Here is a 16959-nt window from a genome sequence, read left to right as displayed (position 1 = left end):
CGAACATGTGCGTAAGTGATAAATAAGAGTATTCGATGTCAAAATTGCCGTTAAAAAAAAGTAATCAGTCTTGATTAAACCTAAGTAAAAAATAATGATGTAGCTGATGCGATAATTAACAGGTATGTCATAGTTGGTTTGGTTATCGCTTAGAGCACTCCCTATAGCTTCATTATCGTTCGTTATAGTCCAACGTGTCACTCATTATCCATGCTACACTATAGGCACCATTTAATTATAGGATTCATTATCCAAGCTTCACCATGGATTCAACGAATGCATTCTTACATTTTATGGGTCCCATGTAAAACTTTTACATTTAACTAATGCTTCTTTCATTTCTTGTGGTCCCATAGTAATAATACTTTTTTAGAAAAACCCCTTAGCCTATTGTACAAAATTTAAACCATGTTGTACAACACCCTTTAATGCATCAAGTACAAGCTTTATTCCATGTTGTACAAACCCTTTAATGCGTACAATTAACAGATACTAAAGTGACTGGTTGTAGATCTGTTTGATTGAGAAAAAAATTGTTTTAGAAGGAATCGTAAATAGAAAGAAATATTACAGAGTATTATATATTGGAGTATAGTATTTGGTAGTTGATTATATTTATATTTATATATTTATATGTATTGTTTAAAAGAGAAAGTAATGTTAAAAAATTACGGAGTATATTTTATAAGGGTGAAAGTAAATATAAAAAGAAATTAATTAATGATGTAGTAATTAAGAGGAAAATGTTTTAGTAGTGTTTAGTTATGTGTTAGTTATAAGATTTGAGTGTTGATGTAGCATTGATGTGGCCGTTTAAGAGGATGAATAGTTTAGTGGGAGTGGTCTTGTATTCTTAACTTTTCAACCGAGTCCTTATCCACAGTTACCGAGTATTTTATGTTTATTTTGCTGCTAGGGTTAACACCGTCTAACAAACGCTAAAACCCTTCCCTTTCCTTCTCTACTCGCATACCGCCGTCGGCGATCATCTGCTACTCGTTTCTCCGGTAAGAACTCTTCTCTCTTTCAGATCTGAGCTATTTCATCTTATCCTATATATATTGTTATTATTCATTTGCAATTAGAATCTATATAATTTATCATCAGATCTGTTGTCCAATAGTTTGTTTTAGATTGTATCGTTCATATGTATGATTCAGTCTGTGTGTAGCTCAGTCAGTTACTTTTGTTTCTATCTATATCATGAATATTAGGTCCAATTTTGACTATATGTGAATGAGTTATTGTCTCGATTTAACACTTACAGAGCTACAGTAACTATGATTTATTGATAACTGATTAAGTTGATTAGATCATGAAACTTGTTATGTTAGATCCGTGCTAATGGGTAGTTTGGGTTAATTTTTGTTAGTCAACTTAGGTCAAAGTGTAGGTGAACTGCTAACACTAATTTTTAGATTGAAATAGGGTTAAGGCAATGTGGATTTAGTTTAGAGATTGTTTACGTAGATTTTGCAGGCAGTTATTATTGTTTTACATGATTGTTGTTTGTTATAGTTAATTTGTTGATATTTTTCGATCAGTCAACTTAGGTCTGATTGAAAGTGAACTGTTAAGACTAATTTGTAGATCAAAATTGAGTTATGGAAGTGTGGTTTCAGTTTTATTAGAGATGGTTTATGTTGATTTTGCTGGCAATTTTTTGTTTTACTTTATTTTTAAGTCATTAACAAGTGTTATTTCTCTTGTTTACTTCTGCTATTTACAGTACGATGTCGGAAGGTCAAGAAACTGATAAGAATATCGAGATATGGAAGATTAAGAAGCTTATAAAGGCACTGGAAGCTGCCCGAGGAAACGGAACAAGCATGATTTCTCTGATTATGCCTCCACGTGATCAAGTTTCACGAGTCACGAAGATGCTCGGTGATGAATTTGGAACTGCTTCGAATATCAAGAGTAGGGTGAATCGTCAGTCAGTTTTAGGTGCTATAACATCTGCCCAACAGAGGCTCAAACTCTACAATAAAGTGCCTCCCAATGGACTTGTACTTTACACTGGAACAATTGTAACTGATGACGGTAAAGAAAAGAAAGTTACTTTTGACTTTGAGCCGTTCAGACCTATAAACGCGTCTCTTTATCTCTGTGATAACAAGTTTCACACAGAAGCTCTTAATGAACTGTTGGAATCGGACGACAAGTTTGGTTTTATCGTTATGGATGGTAATGGCACTCTTTTTGGGACGTTAAGTGGGAATACTAGGGAGGTTTTGCACAAGTTTACTGTTGACTTGCCAAAGAAACACGGAAGAGGAGGTCAATCAGCTTTGCGTTTTGCCCGTCTTCGAATGGAGAAACGTCACAATTATGTGAGGAAGACAGCTGAGTTAGCAACACAGTTTTATATCAATCCTGCAACCAGTCAACCGAATGTTTCTGGACTTATACTTGCAGGGTCTGCTGATTTTAAAACCGAGCTCAGTCAATCTGATATGTTTGACCAACGTCTTCAGGCAAAGATTTTGAATGTGGTTGATGTGTCTTATGGGGGTGAAAATGGTTTTAATCAGGCGATTGAGTTGTCTGCTGAAATTCTTGCGAACGTGAAGTTCATACAAGAGAAGCGTTTAATTGGGAAGTATTTTGAAGAGATAAGTCAAGATACGGGTAAATACGTATTTGGTGTTGAGGATACGTTGAAAGCTTTAGATATGGGAGCTGTTGAAATACTGATTGTTTGGGAGAATCTGGATATTACCCGTTACATGCTTAAGAATAGTGTTACTGGTGAAATTGTTATCAAGCATTTGAATAAGGAACAAGACACTGTGCAGAGCAATTATCGAGATGCTGAAACGAACGCTGAACTTGAAGTTCAGGAGAAGATGTCGTTGCTTGAGTGGTTTGCTAATGAGTACAAGAAGTTTGGGTGTACACTCGAGTTTGTTACAAACAAATCTCAAGAAGGGTCACAGTTTTGTAGAGGTTTTGGTGGAATTGGTGGCATCCTTCGTTACCAGCTTGATATTCGTTCGTTTGATGAGCTTTCGGATGATGGGGAAAATTATGATTCGGAATAGCAATCAATTGGTGATCGAATGCTCGTGCAGCAAGGGGAGTGGGGTCAAGAGCCGGAATTGGGCACTAATCAAGCTTTTATCCAAGTGCCTTGCGTAACTATCTATTCAAGAAATCCTTACATAGGTCAGTTATCTTCTTCACATGTCTATATGGTAGTTGTTAACATGATGACTGATTTGCGTTAATTTATAATTTTCCGGTACCAAATTGTATGCTGATTAACTTGCTGGAGTAATTGTACTCTTATTTTCAACTTAAGATTATCTGTTTCTTTTGCCAATTTTTTTTTGTGCATGGCTCGTAAGTGCTCTGAGTTTTTCATCAGTAGGTAAAACTACATTGGTACTCTTTTCTCTTTAACTCAAATAATTTGTTTATTCTTTGAACTCTTCTGTTGCTTGATTAGTCTTGTCAAAAGTTAAAATTGCATTAAAGAGACAAAAGTGTTTGCCTTCGAGTATCATATCACAAACTGGCTTTTCTTTGGCTTTTTTATTTTTTTACTGTTCATATAAGTTGTTTGATTAAATCTATTAAAAGAAAGAGACATGTTATTTTGTTGTTATTACATTTATAGCAATAGCAATTGATCTAGCTACTTTGTCACCTTATTTCATGTTTTAATCAAGCAATTGTTGTTTTTTCCAAGTTTTCATGGGCAATCTTCACGATTTCTAATTTCCATATAGAAGCTGTACTTAATACTATGAGTTAGTGGCTGATAGAAACGTGGTACTGCTTATAGGAGGTTCCGTGTGCAAATCACAAGACAACATCGTTTTGATGTTGAAGGGTTAAGCTTTAGGTTGGTACTAGAAACGTTTATTGTACTAACATTTATGTTCTAGTTTAGGCTAATTTGTATAGTAATGATATTGTAGTTCTGGTGGCTAATTTATTGGCCATATATGTCTTAAACATAAATGTTTGTATTGGACGAAGTAGTATTTGGAAATGCATGCTCATTTAGTGAAGTAGCAAAATTTTTATTGGACAAAGTAATTATAATATGCAAATCTTTTCAAGTTTTTTATATGGAATTATGCAACTCAACGCGCTCATTTTACAAATTTTTTTTGGTATCATATTCTCGTAACACTTTTTTATGGCCTTTGATATTGAAACAGCTGGAACAATATCCGTGGGTTCGTGCTGCACTCCCCTGCACCAAGACGTTGCATAAGAGCATTTTCTATGTGTCCACAGCTTTTGTGTTAAGCTTTTAAAAAGACCCTAAAAGACTAAAGAGTAAGACCATTTATGTGGATTGTCCGAGTACATAATGATGGTTGTGCAATTATGGAGTCTTTAAGCTTGTGCTTGCTAAAGATTTTATCTAGTGTCTTTTCAGTTATTTGATATTTGCAACTGTGAAGATTATTTTATCCTCAGTAACGCCAGATACTTGATTTTCATGCTTCTCATCTTTCATTTATGCTTGTTGGTCGGCAAGCTTTCATTCCTGCTTACTGTTATCTGAATGAAGTTACTGTTTTTTTTTTTTTTTTTTTTTGGGAGCTTAGAGCTATCTCACGTGGTTTTTTAGTTGGTACTTGGTAGTGGGTATATGATTTTTGTACAACATAATGATAATTTCTTGTGGGATGTTCGACTATCTGCTGGTTTTATGTTGTTAGGAACAGTTACTTGCTAAGGATTAATTTTTGTTTTTAGGTATATGAAATTGTCTTTATATAAAGATCTAATGTTTAACGGTACATTGTTTTTGAAATACATGAAATAAAATTTTGTTAGTTCTATATATCTTATCAATTGTATAAAGTGATAAAGTGATGGCGTTGTTTCCAAAATTGTTTTCAGAAGTCAAGAAATCTTGTAGACAATTGTTTTCGGAAGTTTAGAAATCTTGTAGTAGTAGAAATGTTGTCTATCTTAGGTTGGGGATACTTATGTGTTATGTGTGGGAAAAGCGTTAACTATACTGCTTCTGCTTGTAGAGTTATACAAATTGACAGTAATCACATTTTGTCGGTTGAAAGGGAAAACGGAAGTATTCTTAGCAAGGATGGTTACTTTTTTTGAAAACCACCTTTATTTATGACAACTTATTGTCAAAGGTTTGTTTTGTTTCTTTTTACACCCTCTTGGTTCGTGATCAAAAGGTCGCATTTTAGTGTCTACTTTGAAGCATAAAATGTTACACAAATGGAACATTTACATAAGTGGCCAAACACGACACTCCACACGTGTCATTTGTGATGTTCACATAAGAATCATCGAATGTTTCTTTAGTGTGTGCGTATAGACTTCTAAAATATATAGAGTTTGGTTTGATTTGGGAAGGTTTTTGCAACCTTCGATGTCGATATCACTGTTAGAAAAAAAGACGTTTGTATGAATTTTTTAATTTTTGTAAATTTTTACCTACACTACTGACACGTCATTCTTCTCTCAACTTGCCTCTTTTGCTTGTGTGGTTGATTACATTTGTTTATTTTTGGTAGGTAAATGTAATCACTAAACTCTCGAATATAATACTAATTCTGATTGTTGATGAGTATATATATCATCATATTTTATTATCATCACCCAATATATGTATTCGAAAATTTTTCATATTTATTCACATAAATTAATAAAAGACGTGAATAAGGTCAATTGTTTTGTTGATGACTTGATGCTAATCGTTATTTTGACACGAAAAGAGAAACATCTTTTTTTACTTTTGTGGCATCCAAGTAATTATCCACCTGGTTCGACTGCTTCACTGTTTGTAATATCGAACCATTTAGAACCACGATAATTCAGTCAAAACTTTTAAATTGAATAAAATTTCATCGAAGATCTCATTAGATACATTCAATTCAAAATTCTTACAATTAATCAAATATTCACAAGTGAATCAATAAAAGCTAATTCGTTTCGGTTTTGTTTCTTGTAATTTAGGATATCGATATTGTGTTTTTTTATTGTAGTTTTAGTCTTGCTTTACTTTCTCGTTAACGTGTTTCTCCCTGTTGGTGGAGCCATTTTATTTAGGTTTCTTTTAGTTTGACTAGTGTTATTTATGGATTCATTGTATCGATTGTACTTGTTGCTTTGAGAAAAACTAGTAATTCGTATCCTTAGATGCTTACATCTCGCTTTCAGGCCTTAAAGTTATCTATGACAAAATAAACTTCATGAAATTGGGTTTAACATGGAAGTATATGATATCGTTTCATCCTTACAACACGTCTATTATTTTAACAATTAGAAACCACAAGGAACAAAAAATATAGCTACAAACAGCAACATTCAAAAATAAAAATAATTAACTTTACTTTTTGATAAGTATGACAAAAACAACATTGATAAATGTCAAAAAGGGCCATTCTAAAATCTAAATGTCCCATTAACAGAACAATTACACCCAATAAATAAATTAAACTCATTGAAAACTTTTATTATATACACCACCACCATATAACCTTTGCATCTTACAACCTTTTCCCCTCTACTCACATCAACATTCTTATTCACAAAAATGCAGACTTTTTCAGTTGACTAATAATTCTATTACATTACAAAGGATTATCTTCTAAAGCCGCCAAAGATGATCGATTAACACGAAGCAAATTTCTCGACGACCGCACATTCTTGAGGGTCATCATCAGCTTTTGTCTCTCCCCTTCAACTTCTGCAAACTGCAGACTTAATTGAGAGTAACGATCGTGCATCTCTTTTAGTTCATTTTCAACGTTCGTATACTTCCCTTTAATGTCCAGCATATCCTTTATCAGTTCATTTATGTCCCTAAAGCTCTTAAAAACCGCCTCCTCGTCACTATGTTGCTTCAGGAACGAACTGATGACATATAACACGATAACCGTATTAATTCTAACGTTTGAATTGCAGACAATGGGATAAAAATCATAAAATTAACTTATGAGTAAAGCTGTGTACTTGGAATGTAAAAAATACACCCTCCGTCCCAAAAATAAGTGTCCCATTTTGATTTTTAAAGTCTTTCTTTACCAAATTTGACTTTAAATATTTTTGTTTTCGTTATATAATACGGAGTATTTGATAAAATTAACTTATGAACGAAGCTTTGTAATTGGAATGTAAAAAATACGCCCTCCGTCCCAAAAATAACCGTCCCATTTTGATTTTTTTTAGTCTTTCTTTATCAACTTTGACTTTAAATATTTTTGTTTCTGTTATATAATATTTGATGGAAATTATAACGAAACACGTTTACAACTCAGTCCATTCATATAAATGTCATCAAGTGTTATATAAAACAAACAAAAATATTTAAAGTCAAAGTTAATTAAGAATGACGTCTAAAATTCAAATGAGACGGTTATTTTGGGACGCATAGAGTAGCGAAATAAAATGACATAAAATTAATCGGTATAGTGTTTAGTAACAAATGAATACCTACCTTTGGAATATGCTTGATTTGTTTTTTGTTTTAAGCGCTTCAGCAAGCTCAATTTCTAAAGCAAGAACCCTTTCTAACGCATTTCCATTTCCTCGAAAGTCGACAAAATTAGGGTATATGCTTCCCAACTCTTCATTGACCTTGAATGACAAACTAATCATCAGAAGAAGCGGGACACAAGACAAACAGAATGTAACGTTTTGACTTTAGAGGGTCAAATGCATATTGTAAGTTGACTTTACCTGGTTTAGTTGCGCAAGTTCTCTATGAAAATCTTGAATGCTAGGGTCGTAATTAGCCAACGGGAGAAGTGAATTATCGTTTTTCATCTTTTCCAACTATTATAGTAAGACATTAATAATAAGTTAGTCATATAATCTTGTGCGTAAATAGCAATCGAACATGCTAAAAATTTACCTCCTCGTCTAGTTGCTCCATACAAGATCTCAAATGTTGAGTTCTGAATTGATCGTTGACAACCATTAATTGCTTTGAATCATCGACCGGAGAATTCTCATCTCCTTCATATGCATGTTTCGTAACTCCCTGCTACACAATAATTACCAGTAAATGTGCATGATAACAAAATCACACAAAATCAATATTTAAGTAACAACAATCTTGTTTATTGATGTTTTACCATTTTTGGAGTGTATTTCGGAATTACTCAGCGAGTACTCGACTTTTGCAACTCGGAGAGTACTCGGTCAAACTTGGTCAAACTTGGTCAAACTTGATCAAAACTCGGTCAAACTCAATCAAATCTCGGTCAAATTTGACAAAACCAGGCCAAAACTCAGGATTAGTGGGGAAATCAGTCAAAAATCGGCCAAACTCGGGATTACTCGCAAAACTTGGTCAAAACTCGGTCAAATTTGGTCAAAGTCAGACTTGGTCAACATCCGAGTACTCCTCAAGTTCCCTAGTACTCCCTGAAAATTCCCGACTGGGTACCCCCCGGTGGCAAGTTTTGCAACCTTGGAGTCTATACAACTTTATGAGTGTAGGCATCTAAGCTGCTAAATGTTTAAAAAAGGTAACTTTCTTTGCCAAACTTAACAATGATATGAATTACAGTAGAAATTAGAAATTGTACCTGAACGATTTTTACACTTATGGGACTGACTGGGTCGACCGAACCATTTGAGCCCGTAAAACTAGTTCCTTCTTTCGCGGCAAACCGCTCTCTAATCAAAGAAAGCTCGTCCGAAATTTTCGACTTTTCATCTTCACATTCTCGTAATAAAGTCGCAAGCTTTTCTTTTTCTTCCTTGCAACATTCAAGACTCAATACAGCACATTCCAGCTCAGCTTGTATCCTATCATTATCCGGTTTATCTGAATTTACCAAATTGACCTCCGCTTGCAATTCTTCAATTCTCCTCAAATGAGTAGATTCAGACTTCTTTTTACTCTCGATTTCTTCAAGAGCATCTTGTAACTTAAACAACATTTCCTCATTATGCATTTTCGAAACAGAAAGCTGCTGCTTTAATTCTTGAATCTTCGATTGATACTGTTCTTTTATAAACGCCAATCGCAACGATTCAGATGGCCCTTCAGGTTCTTTTTTCTCTCGTGCCACATCACCGTTTTCTTTAAGCTCCTTTAAGTAGATTGACATGTTCTTGAACTCTTCGGTTTTCAAGATCTGTTCAGAAAGCTTGTTCGTAAGTTCACTACATTTATTCTGCAACGCGATCAATTCATCGTTCTGTTCTCCTAACTTCGATTTCAGTACGACTAATAAAATATCCGATTCTTCCTTAGAAATCATGCCATCGTTCTGTTCAAGTTCAATCGTTCGAGTATTAGTTGAACTCAAAACGGCTGCGTTTTGAGCAATAACAGCATCCAACTCGGATTTTAAGGATTTAATTTCGTCAATATATCGAGCCTCGCCTTTAATGTAGTGATCGATTTTCTCTTTTGCATCAAGAAGATTCATTTTGACTTCTTCCTTCAATTGGTCAACCTCTGCTGTTGACTGATCCAGTTTCGTTGCAAGATTCTTGTTCTCTTCAATGTAACGAGACTCGTTTTCAAGACAACGGTTCAATCTCGACTCGGTATCTAGAAGCTTCGTTTCAAGTTTACTGTATTTACCGACATCTGACTCTAACTTAGTCAACATGTCTTTCAGTTGACCAACCTCGATTGAATGCTCGTTTTTCGATTCCAAAATTTCAGCATTATGAGCAAAAGAAGCCTCTAATTCCAATCTAAGAGATCCAAGTTCCGACGCTAAACTTCTGTTCTCTTCAATGTAACGAGCTTCGTTTTCAAGACACGCTTTTAATCTTGAATCGGTATCATGAAGTTCCATGTTAACGTGCCCAACCTCCGCCTCGTACTTGGTCAACATGTCTTTCAGTTGGTCAACCTCAAGAATATGCTTGTTCTTTGATTCCGAAATCTCTAAATTACGAGCATTTAAAGCCTCCAACTCCTGTTTGTGAAATTCGAGACTAGTTGACAATTTCTCGTTTTCTTCGACATAACGAGTCTCGCTTACAATACACTCATTCAACCTCGTTTCAGCATCCAAAAGTTTCGATTGAAGTTCCTTATTTTGTTCAGCCTCTGCCTCGTACTTGGTCAACGCGTCTTTCAGTTGGTCAACCTCAAGAGCATGCTTGTTCTTCGATTCCGAAATCTCTAAATTACGAGCATTTAAAGCCTCCAACTCCCGTTTGTAGAATTCGAGACTAGTTGACAATTTCTCGTTTTCTTCAATATAACGAGTCTCGCTTTCAATACACTCATTCAACCTCGTTTCAGCGTCCAAAAGTTTCGATTGAAGTTCCTTATATTGTTCAACCTCTGCCTCGTATTTGGTCAACATGTCTTTCAGTTGGTCAACCTCAATAGCATGCTTGTTCTTCGATTCCGAAATCGCTAAATTACGAGCATTTAAAGCCTCCAACTCCCGTTTGATAAATTCAAGACTAGTTGACAATTTCTCGTTTTCTTCAATATAACGAGTCTCGCTTACAATACACTCATTCAACCTTGTTTCAGCGTCCAAAAGTTTCGATTGAAGTTCCTTATTTTGTGCAACCTCTGCCTCGTACTTGGTCAACATGTCTTTCAGTTGGTCAACCTCAAGAGCGTTACGAACAACAGAAGCTTCCATTTCAACCCGGAGAGATTCGAGGGTTGTTGACAACGTCTCGTTTTCTTTCATACATCGAACTTCACGATCAACTAGTTCATTTAATCTCGATTCCGTATCACGAAGTTTCATTTGAAGAGATTTAACGGTTGCTACAAGATTTTCATTTTCTTCGATTAATCGAGATTCACTTTCAAGATGGTCTTTTTCGAGTTCCTTGATCTTAACTTCATAATGAGTATTAACGAAAATAAATTTTAAATCTTCACTGATAATACTTTCTTGCATCTCTTCTAACCGACACGCAAGAGATGCATCAACCGAACGGTCCTTATGAAGCTTTTCAAGATTCTCTTCATGTTGTGCGATAAGTTGAACAACTCTCGAGTTTTCTAATTCCCGCTCTGTTGCAAGTTTACTAACATGGTCAAGCTCCGACCTTTGACTTTCTAGTTCAGAAGTCAAATGTACAAGCATACCCTCGAGCTTAATTTTCATCTCTCTCTCAACATCTAATTCGTCGTTCAAAAAGCGCAAGCGTTCTATCGATTCTTGATTCTCTTTTTCCAATTCGGATATAATCAATTTACTTTTTTCAACAAAGTTTTTATCTTCAAGTGAGATCTTTTGCAGCTCGAGTTGCAAAGAAGATAGATACATTAAAACGCTTTCGCTGTTCTCCAAATGTTTTTCTTCAGAATCAAACGCACTTATGAACTTATTAGCGACAGAATCAAGTTGCGTTTGAAGCTTCTCGAAACACGCATTCGGGAATTTCATTTTTGCGACTGTATCATGTAAACCAATGCCGAATTTCCTCTTTATATTGTCGATTTCTATTTTTGAAGCTTGTAATTCTTCCCCTACAGAAACCAAATCTTTCTGAAGATCCTGATTATCTGAACGGGCTGCAATTAACGACACGTCAGCCATATCTTTTTCCTTCTGTACGGTTTCATTCGAAAGAATCAACTCGTGAATTTTGGATCTTAAACTCGCTAACTCTTCCTTCAATAAAATCACATCTTTTTCAAGATTCAGCTTTTCGACAGAAACGAGTTCGTGTTTGCTTTTGTAAACTTTGTAATCATTGCACAAAGCTTCACATTCGGTAATCTTCTCCATAAGAAGAAAATTCTCATTTGAAAGTTTACCTAAATCCGCTTCCAACATTTGGTTTTGCAGATGCAGATCATTACATTTCGCAAAATAATACGCGTTTTGTCCCTTTAACGAATGGACATCTTCAAACAAAACACCTTTCGATTCGTTCGAAACTTGTAATTGGTGCGTCAATTCTCTCAATTTATCGCTCATTTTTCTTACAAAACCCACGGATTCAACTAACGTTTCCTTAAGAGTCCGTGAATAAACGTCCATTTGCAAATTTGCCGAACACAATTCACCAAGCTCATCTTCAACTTTCTTGTATATAACTTCTTGTAAGCTCAACGATTTCTTCAAATCGTCCGAAAGTACATCACCACATGCGAGATTTTTGGGCAACGGTTTTGGTGTTTTGATAAAAGATTCTTTAATGACGGTTTGATTGGTTTCGAACATGGATAAAACTTGGAACGAAAGCATGTCAAGATCCTTTTGCAGTTGACTCACTGCAATCGAGTAATTCAAACGAGCCCTTTTAAGTGCTGACTCTGAAGTTGTAGCCCGTTTCTGAAGCTCGTTGTTCACCAAACTCAAAGCTTTCATATCGTTCCGTATTGACTCCGTTTCCGCTTTGCAAGTGGAAATAGTGTAGACACAGGTCGAATGCTCGTTTCTAAGGTCTTGAAACTCGCCTAGTATTCGTTTTTGATTTTCTTCAAGTTCCTGAACAAGTGCTTCATAGTAACACTCCATTTCATTCATTTTTTTAACATAATTATCCTTTTCTCCTTTTGCAATATCCATTTTTTGAACAATGATTTCGGGCTCAACGGGTCCTTTTTTAAGATCTTGCACACTACTAAGAAGCAGTTCCAAATCAGTTTGTAAGAAACTCAAATCGGAATCACAAACACCGATTAAAACCTTTTCTTGCATTTCTCGTATTCGATCCTCCACAGCCGAAACCCGATTAACCCAATCGCCATCACTTATTTCTCTTATCTCCATAAACTTTGGGCTTAATTTCTCTTCTTGAAAATGTTGTAAATCATTCTTGAACTTTGAACATTCCGATTTGAGTAATGTAACCTCTTTAACTAACTCTTGACTTGAAGCAATTTCATTCGCTAATTCTTGCGTAATCTTTTCGGTTTCTTTACCAATTCCATTAGCATGAGTCTGCAAAGCGGTTAACTCCAACTTGAGCTCAGAAATCGATGACTCAGCCACCTCCAAACTTTCTTTGAGTCTACGATTCTCTTCGTAAGCAATCGTTAAGTCATTTTCCATCGAATGATCTGAACCGTTGATTTTTTCGGTTGGTGAGGTTTGATTCTTGGAAATGCTGCTTTTAACGCTATCGACTTCACGAGTGCTTGGCAAATCATGCTTGTCGATATAGTAATTTTCCGACGTGTTAGATGACCCACCATCACATGTAACTTGTGAATCTGAATATTCTTCATGCATATTTGTTTCTTCTCTATTTTGCATTCGAGTCTTAGCCTATATAAATTTGAATAAGTGGAAACAATTTAGAAACATGAAGCATAATACATTTGTTATGTAAATTTTGATGAATTCTGTTTCCAGATATATGATTAATAGATTTTCAGAACATAACACATAGCGTAATCACATACGGTACAATTCGTTGAATCCTCCACGTTTTAAGATTTTTTATTATAATAGTAGGCGAAGTTTTGATCTTTGTTCGAACATACTAAACTTAGCAGTGCACTATATAAAGGGTCACTGCAGCAGCGTAAATATATGAGATTTACTATATATTTTTTACTGATTGGTGTGCTTTAGTTCTGGTGACAAATAAAAGATCGAACCTTATTGACGAGATCATCAGGAATCTGCAATACAGAAGACGATAATTTGGCAGTACTAATTTCGCTCTCCCTTTGCAACCCTTTATCTCTTTGCTGCTCAAACTCTCTGAATCCAGTTTTAGCCGTCAGCAGCTGAATCGTAACCTATAACCAAAAAAGCACATTAATTTAGTTGTCACATAATATACCGAAATTTCTAAATTTTTTATTTTTTTTTTGCTTAGAGTTTAAAAGTTTGAGTTTCTCACGTGCAAAATGGTTCCCTGGTCCGATCCATGAAGCGGGAGAGCAATAACAGCAGGCTGTGATGCATCCGCATAATCGGCAAGGTTGATCGTAGCCTCACCGAGGATGCTAGACCTCGAAGTACCCTGTTATCGACATTAAGAACAAAGCATAGTTAATAGTTAATCAACTTTATATAAAACATACAATTTTCAAGCACTGCTTAATTCTAGATTGCAGTGATAAGCGGAACTTTTAATTGTTTATAGATATTGATATGACATACAGTAAAACTAGTTACAAAAAATATATATACATATATAACTTACCGTTCCCACAACAAGTTTGTAGAGTTTATCGTCATATTGTTTGCTCTTAGAATCCAATAGTAGCCTTGTACTTTCATAGATAGGATCTGCCCATTTGCACGACCCGTTTCTCACATTTGTTTTGTTAGTCTTTGCAGTCGCCTTCCCGGTTTCAGTAGGAATAAAAGAAATAAATAACTTATCCCATCCACCTTGGGGAATCTGAACGATAACCATTTGTCAAGTAAGCAAATGCTTGATAAAATCCTCTTTCGTATAACTAGTTAATTACCTTGATTAATCATCATAAACACGCAACTTTCCTAAAATAACCCTATCTACCTACACCTTTCTTTTACTTAAATGTCACGTTCTCTATGTTAATATAAACGGGTAAATGGATTATGTTTTCGGTTACCCTGGAGGGCAAGTATTTTTACTCAGATGTACGTGGCCTAACCCCAAGATGTGCGTCTAGTGAGGTTCGAACCTCGGACCTCTATTGAGGATATCAGACCCCTAACCATTAGGCTATTTTATGATGGTTCTCTAGGTTAGAATCAAACTACTAAAGATACATGTATGATGACAGCACATAGCGAGAAACTTACATTTGTAGCGTGAAATTGCAGCCTAAAAACAACTTTAACTTTAGCCTTCTCAATTTTCCATTTGGTAACCCTTGACATTACTGGATAACCAAACTAACACAACCTGCAATGCCATAACACAAAATGTTGGTTGTATTCGTGTAAAGGATAACGATTTCAATGATCGGATATATATCTCTTTGAATCATGGTATCCGAAACCAACAATTCGATCCTATATGACTTGGTTACACCAAGTTGTTCTTTACAAATCAGAGGTGGTTCCTACAACAGGACCCATAGCTGTTTACAATCCCATAAGATTCATAAGGCGAAAAGGTATCACTAATAAAGTTTAAAAAACTCAAAGAAAATTAATTATGTTTTGATAATAAAATATTTCCAAAAGGAAAAAGAAATCTTACAAAAAGCTACAAGCACATAATGTGGTTAGATTAAACCCTAATTAAACTCTATTTGACTTTGAATTTACAAAACTTCCCTAAAAAAACATATAGATTTGTAATGCATAAACTCAGATCTTTGGTGTTTCTATAAATAATTCAAGAATTGCAAGCAATCTGCATTAGATTTATTCATGATTAGACAAAAACTGAGCTCAAAATCACATTAAATTCTTACCTTGTTCAACTAAGTGATGAAGTGGACTCTGATCCCAAGCCCTATACATTATGAAGATGAACTTGAGTTAAGCAAAAGTGAATATATACTGAAAATAATAATAATAAAAGAAATTAAGATAAAGAGATAAAAAATAAAAAATAAAAAAAAACTACCAAAAAAATGTATAATCAAAGTAGAAGATTTAAAAGGGTACCAAAACCTTTTTACTTAAAACAGTATCTCAATGTTAAGCTCAAGAATTTAAAACATAACAAGACAGTGTAAACCCACTTGCTACATTTAACGAAAATGAATATATATCATTGCTTTTTGTTCAAGATTCAAACTTTACATCAAATTAAAAAAACACACACTTTAATTTATATAAAATAACATAAAATTAATTCATTTTTGTTCAAGATTTGAACTTTTTCACATAATTTACAAAACCCATGTCTTGAAATTACTGAAAATAGCAATAAAATGTGAAATAAAGATTACTACTAAAGATGAAACATTTACATCAAATATCAGCATTATGTTACCTAACAATGAGAGATCTGAGATGGTGGAGCTTGCAATGGAAGCGAAATTAGGGGAATCTGACAAAGATAGTGCGATGGGTAACGTGAAAAAACGGTAAAATTCAAATTTATTTATTTTTTTGATTATTTTTTTTTTAATCAAATCAACCATCAAAATGAGTGAAGGGATACTGGGAAATTGCAGAGACAATAGAGAGAGAGTGTGTTTACACTGTTGAAAGTTTGACAATATTATTAATTTTTTTATTATTATTATTACAGTATTATTTTGGAAAAAGGGAAAATGGAGATAAAAAGTGGGAAAAACAATTGACATCCCGCCAAAGTCTTGTGTTTTTTCTTGAATTAATTTACTCGAACCATCATATGTTGTTGTGGTTTTACTTTGATTTCTGCTCATGCTTTTGGTAAATGATTTTATCTTACTAATATATATTTTTTTAATATAAATAAAAATTAAATCTTTAAAAAAAGTTACTAACTTTGCTCTTCTTTCATGTGATCACGTGAGTTAAAGTTACTACGTATTTCTTTTCTTTAGACATAAAATATTGCTAATTTCAATACAAGAACAAACGTGTCCATATAGCTATGAGCAAGGTTGCAGAAATCGGTTCTCGGGGAGTTCTTGGCAGGGTCTCCAAAACGAGAACTCGGAGAACTTGGGGAGAACTCGGGGAGTTATCGGTGGTTGACTTTCGTTGACTTTTTAGATTTTATCGAGTTTTTTCCGAGATTTGACCGATTTTTCCGAGATTTGACCATTTTTTGAAGATTTGACCGATTTTTGGTCGTTGACCGATTTTTTGACCGATTTCAAAATGAGTTCTCGCCAGGAATGAAATTCCGAGTTCTCGCCGAGTTCTCCCGATTTTTGCAACCATGGCTATGAGTCATAATGGTATATGGTATATGGTATATACAATATACAATATACAATATATATACAATACAATACTAATACTGATATACTAACATTAAGATAAGAAGTGATGTTTTCAAATAAAAAAACATGTTTACTCATAATCATTCAACTCAATTTCATTTCAATTGAAGTTTAAATCGTAGTGTAGTACTCTTTTTGTCTCAATTTAAGTTTCAACATTTTCATTTGGCGGATGATCTTTTCTCTTGGTATGATCACTGGCACTGCTCGAAGTCCGAAAAGGG

The 16959-nt window shown here is 34.5% G+C and overlaps 2 protein-coding genes across 3 annotated transcripts; one reads left to right on the top strand and one right to left on the bottom strand.

Annotated features, from left to right (window-relative positions):
* Window positions 1-880: 880 nt before the first annotated feature.
* LOC139869407 (eukaryotic peptide chain release factor subunit 1-3-like) lies at window positions 881-4464 on the top strand. Its single transcript, XM_071857725.1, has 3 exons — window positions 881-1007; window positions 1730-3168; window positions 4173-4464. The coding sequence occupies exon 2, from the start codon at window positions 1734-1736 to the stop codon at window positions 3042-3044; it is 1311 nt and encodes a 436-aa protein (XP_071713826.1). The 5' UTR covers window positions 881-1007; window positions 1730-1733; the 3' UTR covers window positions 3045-3168; window positions 4173-4464.
* Window positions 4465-6421: 1957 nt separating this feature from the next.
* On the bottom strand, window positions 6422-15958 carry LOC139865753 (uncharacterized). Of its 2 annotated transcripts, none has more exons than XM_071853852.1 (11): window positions 15790-15958; window positions 15263-15303; window positions 14643-14745; window positions 14053-14253; window positions 13747-13869; window positions 13499-13642; window positions 8532-13163; window positions 7853-7984; window positions 7678-7773; window positions 7436-7575; window positions 6422-6852 (listed from the first exon to the last, which is right to left on the bottom strand). In XM_071853852.1, exons 3-11 carry the CDS (start codon window positions 14718-14720, stop codon window positions 6570-6572), a joined length of 5829 nt encoding a protein of 1942 aa, XP_071709953.1. In that variant the 5' UTR covers window positions 14721-14745; window positions 15263-15303; window positions 15790-15958; the 3' UTR covers window positions 6422-6569. The 2 variants fall into 2 exon arrangements, with proteins under 2 accessions (XP_071709953.1, XP_071709954.1); XM_071853853.1 differs by having other exon boundaries at window positions 7853-7981.
* Window positions 15959-16959: the final 1001 nt, after the last annotated feature.

Source organism: Rutidosis leptorrhynchoides, chromosome 9 (assembly GCF_046630445.1).
Source record: "Rutidosis leptorrhynchoides isolate AG116_Rl617_1_P2 chromosome 9, CSIRO_AGI_Rlap_v1, whole genome shotgun sequence".
NCBI lineage: Eukaryota > Viridiplantae > Streptophyta > Magnoliopsida > Asterales > Asteraceae > Rutidosis > Rutidosis leptorrhynchoides.
This window is presented reverse-complemented; position numbering and strand designations above follow the sequence as displayed.